The sequence below is a fragment of the Rana temporaria genome, chromosome 11, assembly GCF_905171775.1.
Source record: "Rana temporaria chromosome 11, aRanTem1.1, whole genome shotgun sequence".
Taxonomy (NCBI): Eukaryota; Metazoa; Chordata; class Amphibia; order Anura; family Ranidae; genus Rana; species Rana temporaria.
In genome coordinates, this window is record NC_053499.1 from 55,861,995 (window position 1) to 55,886,048 (window position 24,054).

The 24,054-nt window shown below is 40.6% G+C and overlaps 1 protein-coding gene across 1 annotated transcript in view; it reads right to left on the reverse strand.

The window, feature by feature from the left end:
• The window catches only part of LOC120917338 (solute carrier family 22 member 6-like), a 106,507-nt gene extending 84,377 nt beyond the window's left edge, over positions 1-22,130 (reverse strand). The window contains exons 1-2 of the mRNA XM_040328560.1: positions 21,043-22,130; positions 18,135-18,238 (exon numbers count right to left, since the gene is read on the reverse strand). Coding sequence (XP_040184494.1) covers positions 18,135-18,238; positions 21,043-21,336 — 398 coding nt within the window. The 5' untranslated portion in view covers positions 21,337-22,130. The remainder of the gene's footprint in view (positions 1-18,134; positions 18,239-21,042) is intronic.
• Positions 22,131-24,054: the final 1,924 nt, after the last annotated feature.

Below are 24,054 nucleotides of genomic sequence, written 5' to 3' on the forward strand. Positions count from 1 at the left end.
CAACACCAGCAGCTGACATGGCACCCCAGACCATCACTGACTGTGGGTACTTGACACTGGACTTCAGGCATTTTGGCATCTCCCTCTCCCCAGTCTTCCTCCAGACTCTGGCACTTTGATTACCGAATGACATGCAAAATTTGCTTTCATCCGAAAAAAGTACTTTGGACCACTGAGCAACAGTCCAGTGTTGCTTCTCTGTAGCCCAGGTCAGGCGCTTCTGCCACTTTTTCTGGTTCAAAAGTGGCTTGACCTGGGGAATGCGGCACCTGTAGCCCATTTCCTGCACACGCCTGTACACGGTGGCTCTGGATGTTTCTACTCCAGACTCCCAAGGTCTGGAATCGGTCCTTCTCCACAATCTTCCTCAGGGTCCGGTCACCTCTTCTCGTTGTGCAGCGTTTTCTGCCACACTTTTTCCTTCCCACAGACTTCCCACTGAGGTGCCTTGATACAGCACTCTGGGAACAGCCTATTCGTTCAGAAATTTCTTTCTGTGTCTTACCCTCTTGCTTGAGGGTGTCAATGATGGCCTTCTGGACAGCAGTCAGGTCGGCAGTCTTACCCATGATTGCGGTTTGGAGTAATGAACCAGGCTGGGAGTTTTTAAAAGCCTCAGGAATCTTTAGCAGGTGTTTAGAGTTAATTAGTTGATTCAGATGATTAGGTTAAGAGCTCGTTTAGAGAACCTTTTCATGATATGCTAATTTTTTGACATAGGAATTTGGGGTTTTCATGAGCTGTATGCCAAAATCATCAATTTTAAAACAATAAAAAGGCTTGAACTACTTCAGTTGTGTGTAATGAATCTAAAATATATGAAAGTCTAATGTTTATCAGTACATTACAGAAAATAATGAAATTTATCACAATATGCTAATTTTTTGAGAATGACCTGTACTTAGCACTGATTAATTGGAACACACAATTCATTGAGCCTTGAACTTCATAGCCAGGTGCATTCAATCATGAGAAAAGGTATTTAAGGTGGCCAATTGCAGGTTGTAGTTCTCTTTGACTCTCCTCTCAAGAGTGGCAACATGGGGGCCTCAAATCAACTCTCAAATGACCTGAAAACAAAGATTGTTCTACATTATGGTTATGGGGAAGGCTACAAAAAGTTATTGCAGAGATATAACTGGTCAGTGTCCACTGTGAGGAACATAGTGAGGAAATGGAAGACCACAGGCACAGTTCTTGTTATGGCCAAAATTGGCAGGCTACATAAAATATTGGAGAGGCAAAGGCGAAGAATGGTGAGAACGGTCAAAAACAGCCCATGGACCACCTCCAAAGACCTACAACATCAACTTGCTGCAGATGGTGTTACTGTGCATCCTTCAACAATTCAGCGCACTTTGCACAGGGAGAAGTTGTATGGGAGAGTGATGCGAAAGAAGCCTTTTCTGCACACACGCCACATACGGAGTCGCTTGAGATATGCAAACGCACATTTGGACAAGCCAGCTTCATTTTGGAATAAGGTGCTGTGGACTGATAAAACAAAGATTGTGCTATTTGGTCATAACAAGGGGCGTTATGCATGGCAGCAAAACAACATAGCATTCAAAAAAAAAAAACAGTTGCTACCCACAGTAAAATTTGGTGGAGGTTCCATCATGCTGTGGGGCTGTGTGGCCAGTGCTGCATCTTGCTGGTTGAAATCTCGGTCCCATGCTGTTACATCTTTCATATACATACTCAGCTTTATTGACCCTCTGGGCGTAGGCTCATTAGGGTTCAATTCATCTGGTAACCCTTTTTCTTACTGGTGGAGGGCATCTCACAATTGTACGTCAAGTTTTGTGGGAATCATTGTTGATCTGGAACTTTTTCACCCAGTCTTATTCATCTATCAAGTTTTCACCATTGAACACATTATTTGGACTTTTTTCTTTTAACGCAATATAGTTATATACACTTGTCACTTGGTGTTTTTATATAGACAATCAGTGTCTTCTTATCACATTAATTAGCGCTACAATTTTGTATGTTTTGCTTGTTGCTCTCCTTTGTTCACTGGATTGTTTGTAGCTGCTTACTGTTAGGATAGCTCGGATTTATTTTGTTTTTGTATCAATGCCGATAGTGGGAATCTGGTTAAAGTTGAGGGTCGCATGGATTCCACTCTATATCAGCAGATTCTTGAAAATAATGTTGAGGCATCAGCCACAAAGTTGAAGTTACGCCGGGGCTGGATATTTCAACAAGACAACGACCCAAAACACTGCTCAAAATCTACTTGGGCATTTATGCAGAAGAACAAGTACAATGTTCTGGAATGGCCATCCCAGTCCCCAGACCTGAATATCATTGAACATCTGTGGGGTGGGGGGGGGGGTGATTTGAAGCGGGTTGTCCATGCTCAGCAACCATTAAACCTAACTGAACTGGAGATGTTTTGTAAAGAGGAATGGTCCAAAATACATTCATACTGAATCCAGACACTCATTACAGGCTATAGGAAGCGTCAAGAGGCTGTTATTTCTGCTCTACTAAATACTGATGTGATTTTTCTGTTGGGGTGCCCAAACGTATGCACATGTCTAATTTCGTTTTGATGCATATTGCGCATTTTCTGTTAATCCAATAAATCTCATTTCACTACTGAAATATTTACATACAAAACAAAGCCGCGCCAAAGAGATTTTTAAATAGGTAAATTACATTCAGGGTATGGTGTAAATCAAGTCCATAGAATGCAGTAATAAGCATATATCTCCAGATGACAATAAAGTTCATGCAGATACAGGATCCTGGAACCTCACACCACCCAAAGTGACAGGTATTGTAATACTAAAGTGATCCCTTCACCGAAAATGTAAGGCCCCTTACCAGAGGGCAAGCTTTATATGCGGTCGGCTATAGCCCAGCCGTGGCCTTTGTAGACTCTCAGGAATACAAGGGGAGACAGGTCCCAAGGGAAACAGCGGGCACAATCTCAGGCTCATCCGATTATAAGAATGAAAAGAAGGTGCACCATAGCATAATTCCGTATAAAAATTGGCATTTATTAAAAACGTAAGCGTACTTACAAACATCGATATAAAAACAGCATGTAAACGAAAGTGCCGGCCGGCAAACTGTTGGAGCCCTTCCTCCTTAGCGTGGTGTCGTCACTGCATGTCCTCCCAGACGCATTTCTTCATCAATAGGACGTTCTCCATGGGATAGGGCGTACCAGTGATTCACCAAATATATATAACCAAGCCTCATTGTGAAATGCAGGACAATAGCAGCGCAGACACCATCTTAACTGTGGGAAAAGATGCCAATACTCGGCGGTGCGGCGCAACACCCCCAAGAAAAATGATAATTATAATTGATAATTATAAGAACTCTTTAAAGAAAAATAACAAAGGGGTTAATGCCTGGAACCGGTCATTACCTTTTGTGTACCATTTTATTAGTCAAGGGTTTCATAGAGTGATTCCATCTGGCATAACGCAAGCCACGTGACCTCCACTCCACTCCTATATAGTATACCCCCCACCACCCCGAGCATTCCTATGTGGCGCCAATGCACGGCAATCAAACCATCCCCTCCTCTCTCCCCCGAAACAAGAGGGACCACAGGCGCCACACACATGCAAAACCCAGATTTTTTTTTTTAGAGATAGACCTTACTTATCCCAAAAGCCCAAATACTTCCCCTACTCTCCCCGGGTTTAACCCATACGTAACCCCCTTATACATAAGTTTCTCAAGGAACCTAACTTAAATACTAAAAAGTTATATGGATATGTACATGAAGGCAGCAATCATAAGCTGTCTCCCTCAATATCCTATTTATGACAGTGTGTAAATTCTCTAATAACTGGTAAAAAAATATTTCTTGCTCTCTTTATTTATTTAGGAAGAGCCTGTATTTATATTTGTATTTATATATTCTCATGAACTATATATTTATCATTTATTAGCGCTGCATTTCTTTTTGTTTTTTCCGATAGTATATTATAACCTCTCCTATTCAGGTACCAAAACCCTACATACCGAGGATGAAGTTCATCCCTCATCAGCTAAAGGTAGTTGCTTATTAACCTTTAGGCATGGTGTATCATGCATACCTAATAATACGGGCGCACCTTACCCTACGAAAAAAATGTGCTATAAAAAACAAAAGTGTACTTAAAAATTAGAGTACAAACATTTATACCGGTATTGGGCTACCATTTTCTGTGCTATTCAAGGACGAATAGAACTCCGCCTACATAACGGCGAAAAACTCCACCGACGGAAAGCAGTGTGACGTGCATGTGTCAAATGACAAAAATCGTATTCTTTAGGAAATAAAAAAAAAGAAGAAGAAAAATGTAACAGAAGTAAATTAGAAAAAAAACTGTAATATACCAAAAGAGGGGGCACTAGGGGAGTTATGAGCCGCCTCTATTGGTGCAGATCAGAATGAGTTTACAGATCACGCATTATTAATAAACGCATTCACATCTGTTTCAATGTTCAACCCATAAGGGGCATAGGTCTTTAAACGGTAAATCCAACCCATTTCCATCCTCGAAATTTCCCTTACCAGATGGCTCCCCCTCCAGTGTGGCTTGAATTTATCGATCCCTAAGAAGAGGGTATTAGATGGATCTCTCCTATGTTTCAAACGATAATGGTTAGAAACAGAATGGTTTTTGAATCCTGACAGAATATTTGTGATGTGTTCGTTAACGCGAATCTGGAACGATCTTTTGGTCCGGCCCACATACTGTAGGCCGCAAGGGCACTTCAGTAGATAGATATACTATGCCAGTAGAGGCACAGGTAATACAGGGCCTAATTTTATGTTCTCGCCCAGTAGCTGTAGAGGTAAATGTGGTAACACACCTCTGTGAGCAGGAATTTAAAGAACAAACTCTACAGCGTTTGCACTTATAGTATCCTTTCAATTGATCAAAAAAAACTATACCCCTAACTGGAGAGTCTAGAGCATTCACTGCCACTTGGTTATTTAGGGATTGAACACCCCTAAAGATAACCCATAGTTTAGATGGCAGGATGTCCTTCAGTACAGGATCATTCATTGCTATATGCCAGTGTTTGACAAGTTGGGTAATACTTCTATGCTGGATGGAATAGGTTGTTATAAAGGGTACCCCATCAGGGAACTTCTCCCCCTTGGTGGCAACTTTCTTCTGCAAAAGATCCTCTCTCCTAGTGGCCAGAACTCCATTCAAGGACCCCTGTAGAGACTCCTTTGAATATCCTTTCTCTAGGAAACGATCAGTCAGTATCTCAGCCTGGACCAAAAATTGGTTAGGATCAGAAACAATTCCTTCACAATCTGAGATATTGGCTCTTGGGAACCGCCCTTAGCCATGGCTCATGATGACAAGTGTCCATTGGTAAAAAGAAATTTCTATCTGTTCCCTTGAAAAAAGTGGAGGTAACAAATTCATCATCCCTAACCTCAATTTTCAAATCCAAATAGTGGATTTCGATTTGGCTGGCTTCATATTTTAATTGGATCCCTCTCTGATTGTTGTTTAGGGATACCATGAAATCAGCCAAATCTTGGTATTCACCGGCCCATAGGAGGAGGATGTCATCAATATATGTAGCCCAAAGAGCCATCTGAGGTATAACCCTTGAGTAGATGACATCCTCCTCCCACCTGGCCATAAACAGGTTCGCCAAACTAGGGGCGTATTTAGCCCCCATGGCTACTCCCGTATCCTGTCTGTAAAAATTATTATCAAACCAAAAATAGTTAGCAGCTGCTGCGAACCTCAATAAGGACATCACAAATTCTACTTGTTTGGACCGGAGCCCAGAGTCTCTCTCTAAAAAGCATTGGACTGCATCAAACCCTAATTCATGGGGAATGATCGTATACAGGGAAGTGACATCCACTGTAACCATCCACATATTAGCTGTAGGGGAACGTCCAGAAAGAATATTGATAATATGTCTGGAGTCCTTAACATACGATGGGATTTTCTTCACCAAAGGTTGAAGGTAAAAATCAATATATCTGCCCACCCGGGACGTAATAGAATCAATCCCACTCACTATGGGACGTCCCGGGGGGCAGACCGGATTCTTATGAAGTTTAGGTAAATAGTAAATGGTTGGGGTTCGGGGGGCCTTAGGTATCAGATAAAATTTTTCTTTTAAGGAGAATATTCCTTCAAAAAATCCCCTCTCAATTAATATCTTCAGAACCCTTTTATATTTAACTTTGGGGTCACATGGTAACAAAGTGTAAGTATTGATATCATCCACAATGTTATGCATCTCTGTTAAATAATCTACTCTATCCAGAATGATGACCCCCCCCCCCCTTATCAGCTGGTCTCACCACCAGATCTTTGTTATTACAAAGAGAATCTAACCCTTCCTGGAGGGTCTTATTGAGTCTCGCTTTCTTGATCTCATTACCCTCTAGGTCCCTAATTAGTACATTTCTAAATATCTTAAGAGATGGTGCTAACCCACCTAGAGGATTAAACAAAAATGCATTAGCTAAAAAAAGAACCCCTCCCCCTTCCACAGGGGGAGGGTTTCTTTCATCGACAGTGTGGAAAACTGGAGACAGAGCCAGTATGTAGATGGTGATTATCCATCTCCCTCATACTGCCGGTCGGAAGTAAACCCCGGATTGGGATTACAATGTCCCTACTTATAACTCCTTTTTCCCTCTTAGAGATAAAGATGGCCCCGATGGTTATCAGGTGCCGGATGTGTCTCAATACCCCACACCTAATAGCGGAGCTTGGTTCGCACCTCCCCCATTCCAATCTCAAGTTGGTATGTCTAACCCTGGGGGTAGTGTGGCCCCAAATGGATCCACACATTGGGGTTTTTACAGACCCACCCAGGGCCTAAAAAGACAGGGAGAAAGAGGAGAGGGAATAGAGGGGAGAGGCGGTGCAGGGCACTCAAAGCGCACAAAAACATAGTAGGAAAAGGGATTTTTAATCTAAGCACCAAAATACTTACTGATTCAGAAAAATCCATTTTGGACAAAGGCCTTAAATTTGCGCCACCCAAAAGTTTAAACAAATTTAACACGTATATGGATATTCATAAATTTATTAGAAAATTTAACATAAAACGCTATATGATTGGGAGTTCACCTGCAAGTCATCTGGCGTCCAATGATTATGTCCAGTCTGGTTTAGCTAATACATCTTTGTTTAATCCTCCAGGTGGGTTAGCACCATCTCTTAAGATATTTAGAGATGTGCTGATTAGGGACCTGGAGGGTATTGAGATCAAGAAAGCGAGACTCAATAAGACCCTCCAGGAAGGGTTAGATTCTCTTTGTAATAACAAAGATCTGGTGGTGAGACCAGCTGATAAGGGGGGGGGGTCGTCATTCTGGATAGAGTAGATTATCTAACAGAGATGCATAACATTGTGGATGATATCAATACTTACACTTTGTTACCATGTGACCCCAAAGTTAAATATAAAAGGGATCTGGAGATATTAATCCAATATTGATCCAAACAAGTAGAATTTGTGATGTCCTTATTGAGGTTCGCAGCAGCATCTAATTATTTTTGGTTTGATAATAATTTTTACAGACAGGATACGGGAGTAGCCATGGGGGCCAAATATGACCCTAGTTTGGCGAACCTGTTTATGGCCAGGTGGGAGGAGGATGTCATCTACTCAAGGGTTATACCTCAGGTGGCCCTTTGGGCTAGATATATTGATGACATCCTCCTCCTATGGGCCGGTGAATACCAAGATTTGGCTGATTTCATGGTATCCCTAAACAATCAGAGAGGGATCCAAATAATATATGAAGCCAGCCAAACCGAAATCCACTATTTGGATTTGAAAATTGAGGTTAGGGATGATAAATTCGTTACCTCCACTTATTTCAAGGGAACAGATAGAAATTCCTTTATACCAACGGACAGTTGTCATCATGAGCCATGGCTAAGGGTGGTTCCCAAGAGCCAATATCTCAGACTGAGAAGGAATTTTTCCGATCCTAACCAATTTTTGGCCCAGGCTGAGATACTGACTGATCGTTTCCTGGAGAAAGGATATTCAAAGGAGTCTCTACAGGGGTCCTTGAATGGAGTTCTGGCCACTAGGAGAGAGGATCTTTTGCAGGAGAAAGTTGCCACCGAGGGGGAGAAGTTCCCTGATGGGGTACCCTTTATAACAACCTATTCCATCCAGCATAGAAGTATTACCCAACTTGTCAATAAACACTGGCATATAGCAATGAATGATCCTGTACTGACGGACATCCTGCCATCTAAACAAACCATGGGTTATCTTTAGGGGTGTTCAATCCCTAAGGAACCAAGTGACAGTGAATGTTTTGGACTCTCCAGTTAGGGGTATAGTTTTTTTTGATCAATTGAAAGGATACTATAAGTGCAAACGCTGTAGAGATTGTTCTTTAAATTCCTGCTCACAAAGGTGTGTTACCACCTTTACCTCTACAGCTACTGGGTGAGAACATAAAATTAGGCCCTGTATTACCTGTGCCTCTACTGGCATAGTATATCTACTGCAGTGCCCTTGCGGCCTACAGTATGTGGGCCCGACCAAAAGATCGTTCCAGATTTGCGTTAACGAACACATCACAAATATTCTGTCAGGATTCAAAAACCATTCTGTTTCTAACCATTATCGTTTGAAACATAGGAGAGATCCATCTAATACCCTCTTCTTAGGGATCAATAAATTCAAGCCACACTGGAGGGGGAGCCATCTGGTAAGGGAATTTCGAGGATGGAAATGGGTTGAATTTACCGTTTAAAGACCTTACGCCCCTTATGGGTTGAACATTGAAACCGATGTGAATGCGTTTATTAATAATGCGTGATCTGTAAACTCATTGTGATCTGCACCAACAGAGGCGGCTCATAACGCCCCTAGTCCCCCCCCTTTTGGTATATTACAGTTTTATTTCTAATTTACTTCTGTTACATTTTTCTTCTTTTTTATTTCCTAAAGAATAAGGGTGCATTCACACCACAATTTTATCATCCTACTTGTTCTCACGATTCTTAGGTTTGAAATCGTACAAATCTGTATGGCAAAACATATCCATTCACTTCCATTCATTAATGTAGGTCCCCAAGTGCATCCGATTTGATCCGCATCAGATTTGATACGATTTAAAATCGCATCAAAAATCGTGTTTGACCACGATTTTTGGTCCTGATTTGAAATCGTATTAAAATCGTGTCCGATTTTTTTTATATTGTGGTCAATCTAAATCGTATTAAATCGGATGACTGTGCGTTTTTATCCGATAAATCGTACCCGATTTTTTATTATGCATGCGCACTAGACACTGGAACGAGCTAGAAACTGTCTTTATGGCCATTGCCAGACATTATTTAAAATCAGGATCCGATTTTTTAGTGAAAATCGGATGGAACATTTTGACATACGATTACATACGATTTTGTCATATACGATTCCATCCGATTTAAGGGTCCGATTATTGGATGTAAAAATCGTGATGTGAACCTAGCCTTAGATTTTTGTCGTTTGACACATGCACGTCACACTGCTTTCCGTCGGTGGAGTTTTTCGCCGTTATGTAGTTCTATTCGCCCTTGTATAGCACAGAAAATGGTAGCCCAATACCGGTATAAATGTTTGTACTCTACATTTTAAGTACACTTTTGTTTTTTATAGCACATTTCTTTTGCAGGGTAAGGTGCGCCCGTATTATTGGGTATGCATGATACACCATGCCTAAAGGTTAATAAGCAACTACCTTTAGCTGATGAGGGATGAACTTCATCCTCGGTATGTAGGGTTTTGGTACCTGAATAGGAGAGGTTATAATATACTATCTCTGTAAAATTTATTTTTTTACCAGTTATTAGAGAATTTACACACTGTCATAAATAGGATATGGAGGGAGACAGCTTATGATTGCTGCCTTCATGTACATATCCATATAACTTTTTAGTATTTAAGTTAGGTTCCTTGAGAAACTTATGTATAAGGGGGTTATGTATGGGTTAAACCCGGGGAGAGTAGGGGAAGTATTTGGGCTTTTGGGATAAGTAAGGTCTATCTCTAAAAAAAAAAAATCTGGGTTTTGCATGTGTGTGGCGTCTGTGGTCCCTCGTTTCGGTGGAGAGAGGAGGGGATGGTTTGATTGCCATGCATTGGCACCACATAGGAATGCTTGGGGTGGTGGGGGGTATACTATATAGGAGTGGAGTGGAGGTCACATGGCTTGCGTTAGACCAGATGGAATCACTCTATGAAACCCTTGACTAATAAAATGGTACACAAAAGGTAATGACCGGTTCCAGGCATAAACCCCTTTGTTATTTTCCTTTAAAGAGTTCTTATAATTATCAATTATAATTATCATTTTTCTTGGGGGTGTTGCGCCACACCACCGAGTATTGCCATCTTTTCCCACAGTTAAGATGGCGTCTGTGCTGCTATTGTCCTGCATTTCACAATGAGACTTGGTTATATATATTTGGTGAATCACTGGTACGCCCTATCCCATTGAGAACGTCCTATTGATGACGAAACGCGTCTAGGAGGATGTGCAGTGACATCACCACGCTAAGGAGGATGGGCTCCAACAGTTTTCCGGCCAGCACTTTCGTTTACATGCTGTTTTTATATCGATGTTTGTAAGTACGCTTAAGTTTTTAATAAATGCCAATTTTTATACGGAATTATGCTATGGTGCACCTTCTTTTCATTCTTATAATCGGATGAGCCTGAGATCATGCCTGGTGTTTCCCTTGGGACCTGTCTCCCCCTGTATTCCTGAGAGTCTACAAAGGCCGCGGCTGGGCTATAGCCGACTGCATATAAAGCTTGCCCTCTGGTAAGCGGCCTTACATTTTCGGTGAAGGGATCACTTTAGTATTACAATACCTGTCAATTTGGGTGGTGTGAGGTTCCAGGATCCTGTATCTGCATGAACTTTATTGTCATCTGAAGATATATGCTTATTATTGCATTCTATGGACTTGATTTACACCATACCCTGAATGTAATTTACCTATTTAGAATCTCTTTGGCGCGGCTTTGTTTTGTATGTATGTCTTGCTCTGTGTATCGCACGCCAGCTGCTGCCTATTTTTAGTGTAATTTTTTGTACTTATTTTTGGGTGTATTAGCGCAGTTTTCTGTTTTTTCCTTTGCATTTACTGAAATATTACTGTGTCCTTTAGTTATTTGATAAATCAAAATGAAATTGCTGATCCAAACACCCAAATATTTATAAATGATAATCATGGAATTTGTCAAGGGTTCCTAAACTTTTGCATATGACTGTACGTTATCTATATTTTTATCTGTACCTTATTCTTCATAGACCTATATCTTCATCTATTCCTTATTCTATTTAGTCTATTCTCACAATATAATCTCATAGTAAATTCCCACATCATACTTAACACCTTCCACTTGTGTTAAACATCATTTTTCAGATCTATTTGTTATGGTTGATCTAATTTTAGCTCTATGAAGTTTTATCTTCAATCTTTTGAACACGGTATTAGATTTTAATTTTGAGTACTTTCCAAAGTAACATCTATTTTCTGCTTTTATTCCCGCTTTAAATCCTCGGCTTGCTTTGATTTTCTCTGTAAAAAAGATGCTAAATATTTGAATTCATAAGCTTTCTGACATTCATAGCTTCCTATTTTAACATTCTTTATGTTTGATACCCCCTGAAATGACTGATGTAATTATTAATGTAGTTTTCTCCTAATTGAATTAAAAAAAAATCACTTTTATTTAAAGAAACCATTTGATAAAGGACAAGTTCACTTTTAGTAAAAAGTATACTTACCCACTGTTCCTTAGCTTAAACTCACCAGCGAGCTGTTTTTTACCTCAGCATGAGGATTGTGGATTCTTCCAATGCATACCTCTTCAAGGCCTAAATCTTCTTCAGCGTCATTTGTGCATGTGAAGCAAGCCCTTATAGACTTGTGAATACAGAGGCTCGGAGCACACCCCCAATCAGGTCAACGATGGCACAATCTCCTCTCTGATTCTGAGACGTGATCATTTTTATTAATTGAATATATGAAATAAATGTATAGAGTTTATATATTTATGATGTGAGGTTTAAGTATGACTGTTTTTATTTCCCCAGTGTGGTCCTTGTAACATGTTTATTTTTTGTTACCTCAAGGTTTAATGCATTTGGAACACAAGTGTATTATCTCCAATATCATGGCTGCTGAGCCATCTGACCATTATTGTTTCTGTCTTCCCACTGCGGTGCTTGGAACGCACGTGTCACACTGTGAGGGCAATTTACGCTAACCGATCATTTATATTGTACCTTCTGTCACTACGCTGTGCCCCTGACGACATCTTATGATGATGAAACACGTAGGATGGAGCTTCAGCATGTGATGTCATCACAAATAGGTGTGAAGTGCGGCCATTTTACTGGTTTGAAACATTACCTGACTGTACTGATATCACGCTGTTTTTATATTCGATCCATGTGAATGTTACTTTTATCCAATAAAACAATTGACAAATTTACTGCACTATGGTGTCCATTTTATGAAACTGAGATGACCTTTTGATAATTGTTGTCCAACTTTCTGCTAACAAATGTTGGATGACATGCTAGAAAATTTTTGCCGGACAATGGTTGGTTGTCAGATTTTCTGATGGTCAGTGCCCAAGTCCATCACACAAGAGTTGAAAGAACAAACACGCATGCTCTGAATCAATGCTCAAACACAAAATTAGCAGAAGGGGCCCAAAGAGTAGGCGCTCAAGAGTTAAAATTCCTCGTAGTACGTCGCTACGTTCATGTTTGTTGGCCGACAATTGTTTTTCTGTTAGTATGCAAGACAAGATCCAGGCACACGCCCTGAAGACAAAAATGTGACGTTCGGTTGGCCAACAATTGGATTGTGTGTACGAGGCTTAATGGATCGCTTCCCTTGTTTTTTCCCCCTTCCTATCTTCTATTACAGTTGCAGTCCAGACCTTGGTGTTAATCATTCTGGGAAAGCAGCTGTAACTAGTAAACCTCACCCTTAATGGATGATTAGGTTGAAGAGTGCAGAATTAGAATCATTTTATTCTGTGGTGATGGTTTCATTTCTCTACAAATGATTCAGCTCCCAGCATTTTAATATATTCTTCACAATTAGGTTTCCATTTTTATTTCTATAAATCATCACTCCTGAATAAAAACCATTCTTTACGATATTATATCTCTTTCAACAAAGTTCTACCTTCCTTCTTTTCAAGTAACTCTTCTATTCCCTGAAGCTTTTCTCACTCTTTTCCATTTCTTCTTTTGCATATTTAATGTGTCATTCTTTTTCTTTTTTTGGAAATTTGTCTATACTTGTCATTGTTTTTTTTTTTTTTTCCTCTCTAGACTTGGCCCTATTTCTTTTCTACATTTCTCCTCAAATCTTCCTTCATAAACACACACTGAAAACCAAGAACTTTGTACACAAATATTCTTATAAATTTTTTATTTTTCTGTCACATTCCCTCTTTTTCTTGCTCATTTTTAATATTTTATTTTTTCACATTTTAGATAATTTCTAATTGATATTTATGTTTTATGCATCCCTATGTATTATGTCTGTTTTCATAAAATGTCTTTACTTACTGCCCTTTGCTTATCCTCACACATTAAATTTTATTTTGAGCATTCGATATATCCATTGCTTATTTTCTGTAAATTGACCTGGTTCATTTTCTTTCAGGGTCCCCTTTTCATGGTGAACAATAACCCAACAGCAACAACCAGGCACGCAAAGGTCGCACTTGCGACTGGGTCCTGGTGTTCCACCATTGTGGGGGGTGGGAAGGGGACACTCATGGACGTAGCTTAAGGGGTCATCACCCATGCTCCGGGGGGCCTGTGAGGCCACCCTGCGCAGCACCCTGTGTCAGTCCTCTGATAGATGTCTCCTGGCAGGATATTTACTGGGGCATGGGGGACTGTGAGACTTTTCTCCTATACACATCGGTACGGGCTTTGTGTGAGAAGGGGGGACGGCTTCTCTGTACTGGATGAAGATAAGGAGAGTTACAACAAAGTTGATTTATTGGCTATTTTTCAGAGAATATGAATGGTAGCGCAAAAACTTTTTTCACTCATGGTTAGTGTTTGACTGAAGTAATTTCTTAACAATCAACTATGTTTATTCTTTTTAAATCATAATCACAACAGAAACTACCCAAATGACCCTGATCAAAAATGTACATGATTTTGGTCTGATAACATGCACACAAGTTGACACAAAGGGGTTGGAATGGCTATTAAAGGTAACCATCCTAACCTGTGATCTGTTTTCTTGTAATTATTGTGTGTGTGTGTGTGTGTGTGTGTATAAAAAAGGTCAGTGAGTTTCTAGACTCCTGACAGACCCTTGCATCTTTCATCCAGTGCTGCACTGACGTTTCCTGGGATGCTGAGTCATGGGGAAAGCAAAAGAATTATCAAACGATCTGCGGGAAAAGGTAGTTGAACTGTATAAAAAAGGAAAGGGATATAAAAAGATATCCAAGGAATTGAGAATGCCAATCAGCAGTGTTCAAACTCTAATTAAGAAATGGAAAATGAGGGGTTCTGTTGAAATCAAACCACGGTCAGGTAGACCAACTAAAATTTCAGCCACAACTGCCAGGAAAATTGTTAGGGATACAAAGAAAAACCCACAAATAACTTCAAGTGAAATACAGGACTCTCTGAACACATATTGTGTGGCTGTTTCAAGATGCACAATAAGGAGGCCCTTGAAGAAAGATGGGCTGCATGGTCGAGTCGCCAGAAGAAAGCCATTACTATGCAAATGCCACAAAGTATCAGAGACAAGCCCCAAACCTTCTGGCACAAAGTCTTTTGGAGTGATGAGACCAAAATTTTGCTTTTTGGCCACAACCATAAACGCTTCATTTGGAGAGGAGTCAACAAGGCCCATGATGAAAGTTACAGCCATTCCTACTGTGAAACATGGAGGTGGATCACTGATGTTTTGGGGACGTGTGAGCTTCAAAGGCACAGGAAATTTGGTCAAAATTGATGGCAAGATGAATGCAGTATGTTATCAAAAAATACTGGAGGAACATTTGCATTCATCAGCCAGGAAGCTGCGCATGGGATGTACTTGGACATTCCAACATAACAATGATCCAAAACACAAGGCCAAGTGGACCTGTCATTGGCTACAGCAGAATAAAGTGAAGGTTCTAGAGTGGCCATCTCAGTCTCCTGACCTCAATATCAATAGAATTATTGGGCTGTCATGCAAGACAGCCCAAGAATTTACAGGAACTGGAGGCTTTTTGCCAAGAGGAATGGGCAGCTTTACCATCTAAAGCCCCATACACACAGTCACACTTTTTGCCAACCAACTTCAAAATCTGCAAGTTTTCTAATTTGTCTGACCGTGTGTACGCTCCATCAGACCAACTTTTTCGGGTTTCATCCAACAAAAAGTTGGGTCTGCAAACGGACCAACTTTTTGGCAACAAAAGTCCGATGGTGCCTTGTCTGACTGTGTGTACAGCAATCCAACCAACTTTTGGACAAAGTGCAAATACGCATGCTCAGAACCAATGTTAAAAGCAACAAACAATAGCAGAAGTTAACCAAAGGGTGGCGGTAAAAAGCAGAAAATAGCAAAAAAAACATGTGATGTTAGGAAAGTTTTAGAAAAGTTTGCAGAAAAGTCTGACTGTGTGTATGCTATGGGTGTGGCTGGACAAATCAATTAGGAAAAAAATCCAAGGGAAATTTTGTTGGATGTCTGACTGTGTGTATGAGCCTTTAGAAGATAAAGAGCCCCATCCACAAATACAACAAAAGACTTCAAGCTGTCATTGATGTGAAAGGGGGCAATGCACGGTATTAAGAACTGGGGTATGTAAACTTTTGATCAACATCATTTGGGTAGTTTCTTGTTGTGATTATGATTTTAAAACGAGTAGTCACAGTTGATTCATAATAAATGGCTTCAGCCAAACACAAACCACGAGTGAAAGAAAAGTTTTTGTGTTATCACTTATATTCTCAGAAAAATGGCCAAGAAATCATAAATTCTGCCAGGTTATGTAAATGTATGAGCACAACTGCTTACCAACCAAATTTAACTTGTCCAACAGTATGTGTTACAAAACAGCGGTTTAGTTGGCACACATTTGCAAATGCAGGCATAAGCTGCAAGGCCCCTTCATGGCACCCTGCATTACTTGCAGTCCTAACCCTTGTACGTTTATCTTGTACGTTTATGACAGTCTCCACAGTGGGAGCACAAGCATTCTAAAGGATAGATAAGGGGCAGGTGGGCATGGAGGTAGCCCAATCCTTCTTAAAGTCACAGGGGCACACTGGACACCCAGCACATAGCACAATGGCAGCAAAGGTGCCCAGTGTGTTCCCCCACCAAATTTACACCAGTAACAAACAGATGGCCTCTGCCCCCTTCTATAGCTGGTCTTTTTAGCAAGGAGCACATGGAAGGGCAATGCATTAAAGACAAATCCAGAGAAAATTCCCAGCTCAACTCACCAACTAGTCTGCTTACCAATCAAATTAACCTGTATATACAGTGGTGGAATTCCCAGGGTCGCAAAGGTTGCACTAGCGACCAAGCCCTTGCTTTCCACCACCATGGGGGGGGGGGCAAGGCGGTAGGAAGGGGTTGGCTGCAGGACCATAATAAAGGGCCCTATGATGGGAGTAAAGGGTCCTGAGATCAGTGGAAACGGCCCCAGGACTGATAGATAGGCACGCAGGACGATTGGGTCAGGAGGGCCATTCATGGTTTCTTGCTCCGGGGGCCCTGAAGGTTCTAGTTATGCCTCTGCCCAATAGCATATACCTACTTTACCACAAGGCTCCAGTGAGCTTCATTGTGTGGACTTCTAGCACCAAAAAAACAATTATTCAAAATCTACATGTTTCAAACCTTCAAATCATACAGTGTTCCCCCTGTGCAATGTTTAATTTCAATGTGATGTCCTTTTTTACTGTCTATTTCTACGTCCAAGATGGCTCTGGCAAACAGCAGTCATCCACACTGCTTTACTTTCTCATGGAGATTAAAAAGTTATTTTGGATGGTTGTTGTAGGACCGCTTCACGTAAGTGCTCTCACCAGTCAGAAGTCTAAGACTGATGAAAACATCCATGATTCATCATAAACACCCATATTCTCATGGTGAATGTGTGTGTTTCCATTAGCGTTCAATCTTTTTCACTCAGATGTTTGATGGCTTGCTTTAAATTGGAAACAAAATTCCAATTTGAGATTCAACTGCTGTTAGCCTGCACGTTTATACAGTATTTAAATTTTAACTGAAGGCATAAAAAAAATATTTTAGTTTTGGATAGTGTGACAGACCCAACCAGTCCAGTTTTTTTTGGAGGGGACTGCAGGGTAGCCTACTGACTATGGGCCCTGGCATTTAATAGGAGCGTTTCAGGAAGATTTCCTGTTATATAATGCAAGATGACATTACCACCTTTAATAGTCAATGAAGCCATGAGGGTTTCTGCCAACTTGATACTCAGTGAGAAGATTTATGTGAAAAGAATACTGGTTAATGAGATTTGGACAGCCCTGGGTCTTCTTGAATACTGGTGCCGAACTGTCTGGATGGGCACTGACCTGGGTCACCTAGGCTTGTCTAGGTGACTAGATGTTAATTAGATTATCTGTTTATATTGGCTGTTCCTTAGATGTGCTAATAATATTACCCAATCTTGTGTGATATATTTTCTGTGTGAATTTACAGTAAAGTCAGTTCCAGTTTTAAATTAAGCTAGTGTCGTCTAGTTTTGGGTGCAGTTCTCAGCTATAATACCTGGTTCCTGGTTTCAGAGTGGAGGAAGCTGTATCTTGGTGTAGGCACCCAGGCTTAGCGATAGGAGGTCCATCGCAGATCGAGTGAAGATGGACTAGGACACCTGTTTTTATTTTTATTTGCTACCTCTGGCCCCTGTTCAAGGAGATTCACCCTCTCTTTTTCCAGAATAATAGAGGAAAAATCTTCCATTGGGTACATTCGTTTTGGTGACCTGGGGGTCCCAATGGATTCCCTTAATGTTCAAGGACTTCCTCTCACTTCCTGTTTTGGTTTATGGGACAGGATGTGAAAGTGAATCTCCTCAATGGGACAAAGTTTTGCCTATAGCTCTACTTTAAGGTCCACATAATGTCTTACCTGTCTGCAAGAGATCCATACACCATTGCCCCTGACAGCACTCCAGCCATGTAGATAGACTGTGCAAGTTCTTTCATCCATTCTCTTTCACATACCAAATCCCACTATGAGAGATACATATTTTTATTAAGATGTCAGGGTTGAGGGAATTGGATATAACATGCTTAAAGTGATTGTAAATGATCACCTTGTAAAACAACCTATTCAGTTTAAAATCAAAATAAAAAGGCAAAACATTTTTGTATAGATATATATATAAAAAAAACATTATAAATACCTTTTCCCCCTTTTTAATAATTGCCAAAGGAGCTGAGGGGAGGAGAAGCAGCAGCACACTGATCTTCTCAATGAATGTCTCTGCAGCAAGGGCATTTCAGGACAAGTCTGATCATTGGAGGAGAGCATACTGAGTTCCCAGCATAGTTAGAGAACTGACCACAGTCTGCTCTCCTGCTTAGTGTGGTCAGTTTTTAATAGGAAAGCAAGGGGACTAGCAGGAACACTAGGGATTTCACACAGGAATATGAAATGTCCGGGTAACAAAACGCTTTACGTGGACATTAAAAAACATTTGTTTTTGCAATGTCTTTAAAATTATTTTGAATAATGAATTAAAGATTTAAGTGTACTGGAAAGGTTGTGGATAGCAATTTTCATAAATGTTATGTAAAAGCTGCCAATTAGTAGGATTATTAGTCATCAGCACAGATGTGCTGGAGAAATTATTTGGCAAACAAGGGGTTACGTTTACGTAAGGGAAAGTTAAAGCTGGCCACACACATTACAGCCTAATTGTACAATTTCTATCCAATCTCCCCTAGGCCGATGTTAGACGGGCAATTTGGTAGCAGAGATTAAATGCTGCTACAAATCGCTAATGCTAACGATGCAGCAAGCAATTTAACCACTATAACTGCTAGTAATAGTACTACATCATTGGGTTTTTCCCTGCTACAAATTGCTCTCTTTTAGAAATTTGAGCAGCATGTCATAGAGATGCCTTAAGAGCGATTGTCATTAGCGACAGAGCAATGCATAGCTTATATATTATGTATTTCTTGTGAGGATTTTCTATAACAAAATAGGGGTAATTGATGAAAAATCACCCACCCGACATCAGCCTTGGACCTACTAAAGCACTGTACACATGACCGGTTTACTGCCTAGAGAACTTTTGGCCGGGAAAACCGGACGTGTGTATGCTTCCTAGAAGTTTTTCCATCAGGAAAACAGACGGAAATCACGACGGGAAAATAGCGAACCTGCTCTCTATTTCCCCGTCGGGATTCCCGACATTTTTTTGCCACCAGATTTACTAATACTCTATGGGAAACACTGCGAGGCAGTGGCCATGGAGCATTCACACGGCCGGGATTCCCGGCTACAGCTCATTGGCAGTTTTCCTGCCAGGTTCTCGGCTTTCCCCTCCGTTTTCACAGCAGACTTTTTACCGCCGTGAAAACTGAGCGTGTGTTCAGGTCTTAAGAGTACGTAGTAAAAGTTCCATTCCACGTGTATTCAGCAGTAATAACGTCAGGGCAGTTTACATTCTGTCACCTTGAGAACTGTTCAACTAGTATTCATGCTATTTAACAAAATGCAAGATTTCATGCAACACTGGTGAGAGAAATGACTCCTACGTAATGCTTATCACATAGCAGTTTCCTCTGAATAGAGTTAATATTAGAGAATTTGGACTCTGGATCATGGATACAGTTGGGATTTCACAGTAGTCCATGAAGCTAGTAAAGTGCATGAAGTTAACCTAAAATGTTATATAATATACTGTGCAGAATTTTTTTTAATACTTTAAACAAATATACAATGTAATCTTAATATTCAGTGTATGTTATGGTACAGAAAATGGTGAGAAACTGGACATGTTACAGAAGATGGATAGTGACAGCGGACAGCTACAGAAGATGGTCAGGAGACTGTTAAAGACTGGGGAAATATTACAAGCAGCTTCTAAAGAATCCTGCAATTAGAGTCAACCTCTCTCTACATGCAGACCTTTTGAAGGGGTTGGAAATGTACATTTTTTTTCCTAAATGGCTTCCTTTACAGTGCAGTCCTCCTTCACTTACCTCATACTTCCATTTTGCTTTTAAATGTCCTTATTTCCTCTGAAGCCTCGTACACACGACCGAGAAACTCGATGGGCGAAACACATCGTTTTGCTCGTCGAGTTCCTTGTTAGGCTATCGAGGATCTCAGCGAGCCAAATTTCCCCATTCCCGTCGAGGAAAAAGAAGACATGTTCTCTTTTTGGCTCGACGAGATCCTCGACAGTTTCCTCGTCAAAGTGTACACATGACCGGTTTCCTCGGCAAGAAAAAAATCCCAGCAAGTTTCTTGCTGGTTTTTGCCGAGGAACTCGGTCGTGTGTACGAGGCCTGAGAAATCCTCACTTCCTGTTCTTCTGTCTGTAACTCCACACAGTAATGCAAGGCTTTCTCCCTGGTGTGGAGTGTCATGCTCACCCCCTCCCTTGGACTACAGGAAAGTAGGGACGCTCTCTACATTGCAGATAGAGAAAGGAGCTGTGTGTTAGTGGGCGTCCTGACTGTCCTGTAGTCCAAGGGAGGGGGCAAGCACGACCCTCCACACCAGGGAGAAAGCCTCGCATTACTGTGTGTAGTTACAGACAGAAGAATGAGAAGTGAGGATTTCTCAGAAGAAATAAGGACATTTGGTAAGTGAAGGAGGACGTCAATAAGGTAAAGGAAGCTATTTAGGAAAAAAAATCGTACCTTTACAACCCCTTTAAACATTTAATGGTGCTGTAAAAATATATTCACACTTCTGTCATCAAGATCCATTGCAAATTGTTAAATAAAAAAGTAAGGAGGTATGAAAGAAACAAACCAATTCTATAACCATCAGAATCTTAAGGAATGTCACTTACCTTATTAATGATAGTGGAAGTGTATGTACTTAGGTCATATTTCCAGTCACCTGGCTTGCAGGGTTCAGTGGCATTGGACAGCAAAGAGATGTAGCGATTGCAGGAGTCTTTTTGGGAACGGAGTTGGTCCCATGTAAGGTTGGATTGACAGTGATGTGGTGGAACTGCAGCTGTAAAAATCTGCATGAGGTTGTGTGTGGCAACAAGTAAAAGAGGTGCAGAGAGAATAGACACCAAAAGAGATTGAAAGGGAGAGAACAGGCTTCCTTTCCCCAGTATATCTTTCAGTGCCATTAAAGAAGAATACTTATACTTAAATAGGCAAAGGGGAATTGCTTTTTAGGTATAGTTTATGGTAAATATCTGTATTGACTAAAATGTCCTTTGCTGACTTGAGCTGACTGCTGAAAGAGGATAGTAGCCTCAGGAAGGATGGCGTTTTTATGATGGAAAGTCTAAAGTGAATTATCCTGATAATGTCTAATGATGATTACTGCTAACCAGTGATTTAAATGATCTATTGCTGGAAAATGTCCTACGATGAATGGTTCCACGAATCAAGAATGTCTTTCGGGAATTCAAAACCAGCTTTTAACAATGGATACTCCTAATGAGATAAAATGGATACTCCTAATGAGATAAACTTTTCTTTGAAGAAAAACCACGCTTGACTGAACAGGGATAACTTCTGTTCGAAGGGATTGTTTTCCAGTGTATAATATTGACTGTTCTCCAGTAGATGCAAAGACAGGTCACTGATCAAAGGTCCTGTTCTCCAGTGAAAATGAGTTTCCTGTTCCCATAACTAAGGTTCTTCAGTAAATGAGGTCAATATTTTATGCAGGCCATACTCCTTGACCTCCAGTCTTTGAGACCCGCTTATGTCAAAGACTGTTTTCAATTAAGGCTTCGACCTGCCATTGAAAACAAATGTTTATGATAGGACTTGTACTTGAGGGTTGAAAGTTTTTTTTTTTTTTTAAGGTGATAACCCCGATAACAGAAGCTTTCTTTCCACCAGCGGATATCTAAAGACAACTAAGGATGTTTTCTCTTTCTTGTTAAAAAAAAAAAGGATGTCTTCTCTGGGTTGCTGTTTAATAAGACTGATGTTATGCCTGTGAGTCATTTTGTAAAGGTGCAATGACTTGGCATTTGTTAGAAATGTTAAATATTCACATTTTCCTAACTAGGAATACACTAAAAAGAACAGTTAATAATAAACATTTTCAAATGAAGGATCGCTGCATCAGAATATAGATAGAATCATAAGCTAGCACTATACCACATGTGAAATAAAAAGTGGAACATAATTATTGTTTGGTGAATAAATCAGTGAGATTGACCATGCATAGGAAATCGTTAATTCAACATAATGAAAAATCCACATCCTAAAGTATATCTTAAGCCAACATATTCCATTTTAGTCTTGGACATACATAGTAGGTAATAACAAAAACCAATGTAATTTTTGTTCACAGCTGTACCCCTTTTGGATATTTTCGTCTTATCCTGTCCTGGGGATACATGTGTCCTGGAGTAAATGAGCGTTCCAGGTGCATCCTGGTGAATTCACATTCTTTTATGATGACAGCGATTAAAAGTTTGGATTTCCAAACACGTTCTGTCCCAGTGACAGTAGTCACCATGACAGGAGTCACCATGACAAATTCTACCCAGCAGGAATATACAGCAGTGGCCAAAAGTTTTTAGAATTACAAAATAATAATTTTCACAAAGTCTGCTGCTTCAGTCTTTTTAGATCTTCTTGTCAGTTGTTACTGTTGTATACAGAAGTATAATTACAAGCATTTCATAAGTGTCAATGGCTTTTATTGATTATTACATTAAGTAATTACAATCTTTGCAGTGTTGATCCTTCTTTTTCAAGACCACTGCAATTCGCCCTGGCATGCTGTCAATCAACTTCTGGGCCAAATCCTGACTGATGACAGTTCAGTCTTGCACAATTAATGCTTGGAGTTTGTCAGAATTTGTGTGTGTGTGTGGGGGGGGGGGGGGGGGTTTCACCCGCCTCTTTTGGATTGACCACAAGTTTTCAATGGAATTAAGGTCTGGAGAGTTTACGTGCCATGGACCAAAAATGTTGATGTTTCTTTCCCCAAGCCAGTTAGGCGGTTCATCATGCTGAAAAGGGCATTGTTCCTCACCAAACTGTTCTTGAATGGTTGGGAGAAGTTGCCCTTGGAGGATCTTTTTGTTCCATTATTTGTTCTTAGGCAGAATTGTGAGTGAGCCCACTCCCTTGGCTGAAAAGCAACCCCACACATGAATGGTCTAAGGATGCTTTACTGTTGGCATGACACAGGACTGATCGCGCTCACCTTTTCTTCTCCGGACAAGGTTTATTTCCAGATGCCCCAAACAATCAGAAGGAGTATTCATCAGAGAAAAAATACTTTACCCCAGTCCTCAGCAGTCCAATCCCTGTACCTTTTGCAGAATATCAGTCTGGTTCTGATGTTTTTCCTGTAGAGAAGTTGCTTCTTTCCTGGCCTTCTTGACACCAGACCACCCTCCAAAAGTCTTTGCCTCACTGTGCGTACAGATGCACTCACACCTGCCTGCTGCCATTCCTGAGCAAGCTCTGCACTGGTGGTGCCCCGACCCCGCAGCTGAATCATCTGTAGGAGACAGTCCTGCCACTTGCTGAACTTTCTTGGGCGCCCTGAAGCCTTCTTCAAAAATGCAGTGGAAATGTTTTTTATGGGATTAAATTCATTTTTATGGCAAAGAGGGACTATGCAATTAATTCCAATTCATCTGATTACTCTTCATAACATTCTGGAGTACGTGCAAATTGCCATCATAAAAACTGAGGCAGCAGACTTTGTAAAAATTTATATTTGTGTCAGGCCTCGTACACACGACCGAGTTTCTCGGCAAAAACCAGCAAGAAACTTGCTGGGAGATATTTTTTGCAGAGGAAACCGGTCGTGTGTACATTTTCGTCGAGGAAACTGTTGAGAAACTCGACGAGCCAAAAAGAGA